This window comes from Sciurus carolinensis, chromosome 11, assembly GCF_902686445.1.
Source record: "Sciurus carolinensis chromosome 11, mSciCar1.2, whole genome shotgun sequence".
In the NCBI taxonomy this organism is placed as follows: Eukaryota; Metazoa; Chordata; class Mammalia; order Rodentia; family Sciuridae; genus Sciurus; species Sciurus carolinensis.
This window is the reverse complement of record NC_062223.1, coordinates 96,060,810-96,070,602: the sequence shown is the minus strand read 5'-3', so window position 1 is coordinate 96,070,602 and position 9,793 is coordinate 96,060,810. Positions and strand designations below refer to the sequence as shown.

Sequence of the window (9,793 nt, the reverse complement as noted above, 5' to 3'; positions counted from 1 at the left end):
GTTCAATCCCCAGCACCACAAAAAAAAAAAAAAAAAAAAAAAAAAAGCGTGGTCTAGGGCACCTGGGTTAGTGTGCCTGGGTTTGGATCCCAGCTCTGCCCCTTACAAGCTTTAGAACTTTGGTCGAGACCTTGAACTTCTCTGCTTCTTAGTTTCTCCATTGGTAAAATGGGGCTATAATAATTCTGCTGGCCTCTGAGAGTCACTGTGAGAATTCAGTGTCCTAATAAAGGAAGGGTTCACAGGAGTGTTAGGTGCATAATGACAGTAAGTACTAGTTATTATTTCTGTGGTGTTTGGGTCACCACAGAAAATGTGGGATGAGATAGATGGTAGGCAGGTGGCTGTTGCAACTGCCCAAGCAGGAGATGAGGGCTGAACTAAGGCTCTGAGACTGGAGAGATGTGGAAGCATCATGGGAAGGCGTCGGGGGCAGGAACTAGCCATGGGGGAGAGGAAGGGAGGAGCCTAAGATGAGGAGGCAAGGTAGTGGACGGAAGAGAAGCAGAGCGGTGAATGTGGTGGGGTACATTCCCCAAGTTCCAGGGGACTGGGGCACCCACATATAGATGTCCATCAGGAGCAGTCAAGGATTTCACTCAACTGACAAACACTTCCATTTTGTACCTAGCACCTCTGGACAACCTGGTGTCAAAATTTGCCTGAGGAAATGGAAGAGCAGAAGCCCAGTCCCTGGGCAGGCCTGAGGCAGCTTCTGCTTGTGGAGCCTTTATTCCCACGTTGCCTAGCAGGAGTATCCTGTGTTCATAAACAAAGTCCAGAAAGCATAAATCAAATTTATGTCTCACAAATAGACCAGAGCCATTGATGCAGCCTGTCCCTTCAGTATATGCTTCTGCTGGAAATGTCACATTTCCAAAAAGAGTCTCAATAATGATTTTTCCATTAGTTGTCTACCAATTTTCTTTACAACTATTAAAAACAAGAAAACATACTATTAAGAAATAACTGACCTCAGAGGTCACAAGGCAGTGCACAGGGAGAAGACAGGGACGGTAGGAAGGAGCAGGCTGGAGTCTGCCCTAGAGCCCATGCACTTCTCTTGAGCCTGTTTCCTCACCTGAAATTTGGGGGTGAAAACGTACCATGAAACTGACTTTGGGGGTTCTTAGCATGAAATACTATTCCAAAGCCAACTCAATACATGTTAGGTCCTGCCTCCTTCAAACATGCAGAAGGCAAAACCAAATCAGGATGTAGTCATGTGTTATTAGCTTCCACAATTCGTGTGATTTTATTTTATTACTCAGCATCATAGTCTTTGAGCCTTAAGTTCTCTGTGGACACATTTTAAGTCTCCAAGAATGTAGGCATGGCCACCCTTTGATAGGGTCTCCTTCCAGGCTCCCATAGGCTGCAGGCTTCATTTTTAAAATCATACTTGTAAATATATCTCCCAGTATTCTATAAAGAGAAGAGTCTGGAGGGCAACAGACCTGTCAGGAGGGGAAGAAGCTCTGGCTCACCTGGACATGATGCCAGATGCTGGCCTGGCAGCAATAGGGGCAGATATAGGGATCACACTGGGCAATGTTATGCTCGATAAAAGGGTGACTGAAGCAATAGAACATAACGAACATTCTTCAGTGTCAGAAAGCTCCTTTTATGTTGCCAACACACAACATTTTTCTTTTTTAAGGAGAAATTTCATAGCTCCTGATTTATTTCTCAGTTGTGTCCTAACTCCCAATTAGGATGAGCCCAGGCAATTTAAAAGCACTGCCTCTCCCTGCAGTCCTTCGAGGCCCCAGCCAGGCTTTCAGCAGAGGCCAGCATTCCTTCAGGGTACAATGACATGTACTGCTTGGAATGAGTACACAGAACTGCTGGGACTGAGGATTTCTCTCCTGTGGAGTACAAGGGGCCAAGATGAAGGCCAGAGCTCAGGGGGCACGTTGCAGGAGCTCCCAGGACTAGGTGAGGGCAGGAAGATGGGTGGAGGTGGAGGTAGCTCTGGTGCTCCTCCAGCAGTCTTCCAGGGGTAGTCCTTACAGGAGGGAGGCCCCAGGGCAGGCATGCAGAAATGGGGTTCCTCTGCATAGAAGGCAGGGCGGACAAGAAGCCAGGCAGACAGGAGCTGGAGCGCTTCACCTCCCAGGCCCCACCCCACTTTCACAGGCAAGTCCACAAACTCTGGGCAGGTAGAGCTGATTCAAATTCCCACTCTGCCAATTTGTGAGTCTTCCAGTGTCTCTTTAAATCCTGATAAAATGGGATGATGACTAGAGTGTGGTGAAGGTTGATGGGGACAGTGCATGTAAATCACCCCAGTGTTTCTTGGGAGACTACAGATGCATTCTTCACCCCCACCCCAGCTTTTCCAATGCTATAGCCAGGGGAGGGTGAGTAGAGCTTCCAGTAGAAAAAGTCAGGACCAGAGGACAGAGGGCACTCCCTCCTTAACACAGAGATCCCAGGGTCACCATCCCTACCCAATGGCCTTCACCTGGGGACTCTCCTGTTCTGCTTTAGTCACTGAAGTTCTTGAACTAAATTCCACCAATTTACCATGTGACTTCTTCCTACCACCCCCACCCCGCCCCATGACCCCAGGACACTAACAAAGCGGCTACCATGCCCCATGTCCATCCGGGAGCACAGGGGCACCTCTGACTCCAACCCAGACCCCAGGGTCCAGGCGGCTTGGGCAAATCCTTGAGGCAGAGCTGTTTCCAGAGATACCAGGCAGACTCTGAATCCTGGAACCCCGAAAAGGATGCTAGCATGTCACCAAAGAGGACATGCCTCCTGTCCCCGTCCCCCTAAACTTCCTTTCTCCTCATTTATTTGGAGGAAGCCAGAGTGTGGGTGGCCAGCGCTGCCAGGACTCATTTCCTCCTCAGAACCAAGAGCTCCACGTCAGTCATGAGCTGAGGCCCACAGGGGGCGCCGAAGGCCTCCGGAGCAGAACCATCAGTGGCGCTGCCTCCATGCAGCACAATGAAATGAAACATTTATTGAGCGCCTAGTGTGTGTGTTCTTTGGGGAAGAAAAGAACCAGTTAGAGAGACAGAAGAGCCACTTTGCCATTTTATCCATTTATTATATACAATAATAAGGCACAAGTTTAAGCAGCAAAGAATAGGAAAATCTTTGGCTGACCGACAGCATCCACATTTGCTGTGGGGGACACACCATGTTCTGGGTCTCCCCCCACTCTGTACACAGATCCATCTGGCTGTACGCCACCCCTCAATGCAGACCAGCAAAACGAAGATGACAAAAGGTCACACTCAGAGGCCAGATTCTATGGGAGGAACACGGTACACGGCCACCAGGCACAGCGAAGCACACACTCAGTAGGGGGTGCAGTGGCACCAGGGTGCCATCAGTCTGGCGGCACCAGACTCACCAGGGTGTCACAGAATTTTACACAGATTCTATTATGTGCCTCTTTGAGTCGGAGGTTCCAGTGTCCCTCCCTAAAAGGAAAACCACCTTGATTTAAATAGAACCACTGCGGATAAATCTGCTCACATTCTGCTTCGTAATAAATACTCACAGGTGTCTATCTGAGAACAGAGTCCTAGGCAAAAATCACATGTCAACACAACACTGGGCGTCAAAACTTCAGCAGCTGATACAAGAATATGCTGTATATGTACTGCCTTATATAGAGGACAGTGTTTAACTCTGTGAAGAAGAAAAGTTCCATGACAAAGAAACACCTCAATCACAGCATACATGACAATAACATGCTCTTAAGTCTAACTCGGTTTTAAAGAATACCTACCAGATATTCATACTAACGAATATGCACTTACATCTGTCGTGTATGCAGAGACGTGAACACATACGAGGCATGGCAAGAGAACAGCCTTCTAAAAAAGAATCCTCTAGAAGCTGCACATTCTGCTGAGTACTGTCCTTCCTTGAATGGGCACTTTGAGAGGCTCTGAATCCAAAACTCATTCCAAGACACTATAAGATCATTTTTTTAGAAACAAGAATGAAGCGACTTACTTTAATGGCCATCTTTATTCATTCACCTGTGCTGTCAACAACTTGGGATTATGTCTAAAACTTAAATCTGTCTTCAAAGGATAAAGACTCCTCACCTCTAAAGAGAATCAAAGGAACATGCCAGGCCCCAAAGGTCTCTCTAACAGAGGAGTTCCCAAAGTGTTTTCATGACTTAGACAGCACTGCAGTCATGATGACATAGTCTCTCAAAGGGACACCTTTCAAAGGAAGGTGGGGTGAGATGAAACACTTGGATTTTCTGCATATTAAATTCTACACTCACAACCCTAGAGTCATACCTCATATGTAAGCACTTACATAAACACATCTTAATATATCATTAAATTACTAAATAAGAAAAGTGTATACTTCTTAAAAGGAAGAGAAAAAAATCGCTCATTAGTTCCAGAAGAAATTCTTTTACTGAAATGCTAACCTTTGCATGCTCCCAGCTGACAAATTTCTGGAGACTTCTTAATTATTCTGTCCATCTCTGTGGAGCCACACACCAGAGGCAAATGCACTGAACAATCCTCACATCAAATGAAAACATTTCAAACACATTGATTAATTAGCAGAAAATAAAAATCAAAAAGAAAAAGTAAGTCAACATTTATAAAGGATATAGCACGGTTGCCTCAGGTTTTGGGATGTGGAGAAGCTACTGGTGGATTCTCTGGCTTCTCAAAGCCTTTGCTATTTAAAAAATACTTGTGATCCCACTTAAAATGGCCACAAGACTCCTTTGCCTAAGAGGTGTGCAAGGTCATTCAGGAAACACTGAGAAACAAGCTCCTCATTGCTCCAGTGCAGACATGGAGCACAACTTTGGTTTTGGGAAGCATATCTCTTTGCTCAGCATAGGTCTCTGCATTCTCCATGTGAGCTGCCTGCCTTGAAATCTTTTAAACCCCATCTCTTCTTCACTGCCTCCTAGGACCCCAGCCTCAGCTGTGTTTATGTACACCTCTGGGTTTCTAAAGGCTGCCAGGGAGGACAACTTCTTATTCCCCCTGCACTGGCATAAAGGCGCTTCAGTCACTGACTCTTGAGGGCCCAGGTGGGAGAGGCCAATCCAGGTGGAAATGGATAGGAGTAATGACTGGCTTTTCTGCAGGGACATTCTGAAAGCCTCTTCCCTGAGCAACAGAATCACAGCATTCTCTCTTCCAAGTTCAGAACTTATTTGGAGCGACTGTCTGGATATGTATTCCTCCTAGCCCTGTAGACTCAGGCACAGACAAGGGTTCCAAAAGGTGACCCTCATGGGACTGTAGCCAGAGGGGCTCTGCCATCCCTGCCCTCCCAATCAAAGCCCAGGCGGAACTAGGCAGTCCTGCCCTGCAGGCTTGGGGAGAATATGTGAACTCCACACTGTCACTGGCCACCAGGCTGTGGGAAGCAGAAGGAATGCCAAGAAAAGAAAATGCTGAGCAAGTGTTCTGTACATGCTGTGATATTTTTGAAAATAATGTTTTTCCTGGCAGCTTAGTTATATGAACTCACAGCAGTAATAGTTCTTATGTACAGAACTAACTAGTTAGTAAATGTCTAGTAAACCCAACAACTTCAAATATTTCATCTCATACCCTGGCAATACACAGAAATGACCCGACAACCCATTCAAAGATGAAGCCAAATTACTCTGGGATACTTTCATGCAAAGCCAAAGTTTTTGTTTACCCTTCACCTGGAGACACGACCGTCAAGTTCTATGCGCAGATGCCCCTGGGAACTTCTGAAAAAGCCCAGAACTCCGGACAACATGGAAATATTTTTATATGTAACCAACTTATTTATCTACAGTACAGGGGATCAAACTAGGCAAGCACACCACTGAGCCACAGCCCCAGTCTGCAAATATTTTTTAGATACATTTTGTAGCTGTGCTTATAATAGAACACAAAGATTTCCAACTATGCTGGTGTTTATGGGCAATTCTAGGAGTTGTGGGTTTAGTCCTATTTTTTAGGCCCTGAGACGTGCAGCAGAGGGGTGTTTATGTGTGTGTGTGTGTGTTTGCAAACACAAAGATAGAGAATCCAGATGTAGTGCTGCCGGTCATGTTTAAGGCCAGGCAGCTGTGGTCTCGGCTCCTCTTTAAGCCTTTGCTTTAGATCTAGCTTGTCCTGGCTGTGAGGCTTTGAGAAGAGACTTCACTCTCCTGAGCCAGTTTCTGCATTCCTGCAATGAGTAAACTTGTTCCTGCTCCTCAGGTACGGTGCTCACATAGAGTCAGTATTAAAAAATATAGCTAGCATTCTTCCCAAAATCAGATGACGGAAGACACTGTACAGTACCTGCAGGCAAGCTAGCTTTCAAGGGAACTATGATGCTGAAAGGGCTCTGGCTTGGCAGGAGGCCTCCCAGAGAAGAATAAGGAGGGGTCGTAATAGGTTAGGAGAAAGAAAAGATTGCACAAGCCACACGCAACTGTAACTGAAGCCCTGGAAAATGGTCCTGTCTCCATCTGTGTCCTGAAAGATGCTTGAAAATTCAGGAGGTCCCACAAGAGCAAACCTCATGCCCAAAAATGCCAATTTGGTGTTTGGAATATGCAGATCAGGATTTGGGGGAAAGTGGGCTGTGGCTCTCGATCTTACCCATTGCTGGGGAGACAGCCTAAGTCTGGGGTGGCTCAGCCAAGGGAGTGGAGCTGGCAGAGATGACTTTACATCACTGGACACTTTGCTTTCTGGTCTATATCCAACATTTATTGGGGCCTATGCCCAACATTAATTGGGGTCCAAATGTCTTTAAGAGAGTTAGTTGCCATTAACCTCATTCTTGTGAAAAGTGACAAGAACAGAGCCTGGGGTGGGATCTTCTGCCCCACCCCAACCCTGGCCATGCTCAACGCTTTCTCCACTGAGGAGGACTTCCAAACACCAGGTCATGGGACCAGCTCATGTCTCAGAGCTGCCTCACTTTTCCACTATGTAGTTTTTACTCTGAGGCTCAATGTGAGACTAGAGGAGAAGCAGATAGCACAAAGCTCAGGACCCACCCCACAGCAGTGCTTGGAGTGTCAGCTCCCACTCACTCTGTCATGTCAGATAGCTCAGAGGCCTGCTGGGCAAGCCATGGATTTCCTCCTTTCCCTCTGGCCCACACCTCTCATCTTCCTTCTACCACCTCAGTGTGTGGATGCTCTAACTCTGCCCAGGTTACACTGTGAAGATCAGTTCTAAATAAGCTACCCAAGCAAAGTTTCCTGAGTAGTGTTGTCTTCAGTGTTCATTTAGGAGGTACTTACAAATCTTAAACTTGTTTCCCCTTGCCTGCTTCTCCAAAGGAAGCATGAGGAAAGGGGCCAGGGAAAGCATTGATCCGGCTGACTTGGGAGAAAGATTCAGGCCCCTACAAGAGCATCTAACACCTGATGAGCTTCCCCTCTTGTCTAAGCCAGCATCTCCTCCATCTGGAAGGGAAGCCAGTGCTGCATGAATATCACAGCAGGGGTGCAAGAGGCCCACTTCCTCACTCACTCCTGGTTCTTGTCCAATGGCATTTCTGTCTCACTTTGGATACACTACCACACAACTGAAACCTTGAAAAACCTGACCACATTGTATATATACTGGCCTGACAGATTACAAAGTAAGTTCATGGCAGAAGCTGAGGCAGAGAAGTCTGCAGACTCAGCAACAGCCAGTAGAGGAGTGTGCAGGGGAGGGGAGAGTGGTGAATAAGCTTGTGAGCCCCAGATACAAGAAAGCAGTACAGGGGTGCCTGGCAAGATTCCCCAGGCTACCAAGTCAACTGTTTGTAAACTGTCATCCATTTTCTGCAGAGCTATCCTGAAAGTCTTACTCTGGCAGAAAAATGGTATGGATATGTCAGGTTCCTTGCAAGAAAGGTGACGTGAGACAAAAAAGTCAGCGCCGTGGTCTTGATGCAAGATCTCACAGTGACCTATGGAACCCTCTGTCCCATCAAAGCTTCCCTAGCTGACAGTCAGCAGGAGATGCACAGGTGCAGCCCACTGTGCAAAGGTGGAGGAAGCAGCTGGGGAGCCAGCAGGTGGCTTGTCCTACTGGCCATTATTAGACATAGCGAGAAGGATGACAGGCAGACACTACTGTCCTAAGTCCCATACCTAAGTAAGGCTGCCACATCTTAAAAAGAAAGTTAATGAAAGAACTACAAAAAAGTAAAAATTGAAAGAAAGTGAAGCAGAGAGAAACTCAGAGAAGTGAGGGAAGATAAAGACCAAGATCATAATGCTCCCATCCTGTTTAGAAAACACTGCTGAATCCAGAAAACCTAAGAAACCCATAAATCTCCTAAAGATCCAAACCAAAGAGGTAATTGGGTGAAGCCCGCCTTCAAAATTCTCCCTGATCTTGGACATTTCTTCTCACTGCCAAGCCTACACACACTCATAGGACACCCCACAACAGCCAGGGGGCTATATTATATCGAGATGGGCTCTAGAGATTTCTAGAAGGTTCTTCTTAAGCCAAACATGCTAAGAGGCAAGGAGAATGGGGATATTCCAAGGAAGGCCCATGTTCAGGTTTTCCTGTTTATAACCAGAGATGGGGGTACATGGAGCCTTCCCAGGAGGTACAATTTCTATACAATAAAAAACTCCATTTCCTATTTCTTCTTAACTTTGTTTCCAAACCTACATGTATCTTCTCCCTTCTGCTATATGCAATAAAAATTCATAGCATTCTCTTCTCTCTGCAGTCATGTAGGTCTCTGGTTTTTAACATTTATAAAAAATGTTCTTATTAATTTGAACTCTTTATCAGTTCACATCATTCCTGGTTTCCCATCTGCAACCTTCCTGATCTTTCTTTTCCTCTGCCACTCTCCTTGTTTGTGTTCCATAATGAAATTCAGCAGGGATGACAGAGTTAAATGAGAACTTCCATCATTTCTCCATCAGGGAACTCGGGCTTGTGTAGCAAGCTGCTGACACGGCCTCTGTGCTCCGGTGACTTCCCGTGGCCGGGAGAATTCTCTGCCAAATAGAGAGGGAATAACATTAGCATTCCTCAGAAAGAGCAGGGGTTTTTTGAGCTCTCTACAATGAACTCATTTTCAAATGCTGGGGCTCACCTAGGATTCTCACAGAGTATGCAGGAAAGGCCTTAAGTGATCCATCTTACAGTGGAAAAATGCTGAGTGACTGGACCAGGATTCAGATACAAATAAAAACAATGAGGACGTTGATGGAAGGGGATTAAATGGAGAAGATGACACAAGGCCTTAGTGCAGGGGACCACACACCCACTCTCCCTCCATTCAGAACCATCAAGCACTCAGTACACACCAGGCACTTCTTACACATTCCATTTCTTACTTAGAAAATCACATCCCCAAAATTACATCTGCAAAAAATGATAACACTGTATTTGCCTGTCCATTTTGAATGGTGAATATAAAAAGCACACTCCCTTGGAGGAAACTTATATCCCAAGGAATTCCCACCTCCTCCAAAGAATTCCTGAAAAGGGCTGTTCCCAGAACTATGATTAGTCCAAGGCCAAGTCTACTCTTCCCCTGGACACTTCTGGACTCACTGCAAAGTTCACCTAAGTGACTGAGTTAACTCCACTTCTCTTTCAGTCAGGATGTCTTCCACTGAGACCTGGATCCTTGGCAAGTTAGTGCCTTGAAGACATCATCAATGAACCTGGGGCCTTTGTGGACCTGGAGCCCAAGACCAGTTACCAAATGTACAGGAGGGTACTCACACCCTAACATCCCTCAGAGGGGCTGTTCTCACCCCTTCTGGGGAAAGGCTAGTCAGAAAGTAAACATTACAGGGTGCACTGCAGCCGGATGCTCATTTTAC

The 9,793-nt window shown here is 46.2% G+C and overlaps 1 protein-coding gene across 10 annotated transcripts in view; it reads right to left on the bottom strand.

The window, feature by feature from the left end:
* Positions 1 to 3,046: 3,046 nt before the first annotated feature.
* The window catches only part of Amotl1 (angiomotin like 1), a 157,020-nt gene continuing 150,273 nt past the window's right edge, over positions 3,047 to 9,793 (bottom strand). For all 10 annotated transcript variants that reach the window (XM_047516618.1, XM_047516621.1, XM_047516620.1 and 7 more), the window contains one exon: positions 3,047 to 8,956. In XM_047516618.1, coding sequence (XP_047372574.1) covers positions 8,850 to 8,956 — 107 coding nt within the window. In that variant the 3' untranslated portion in view covers positions 3,047 to 8,849. The remainder of the gene's footprint in view (positions 8,957 to 9,793) is intronic.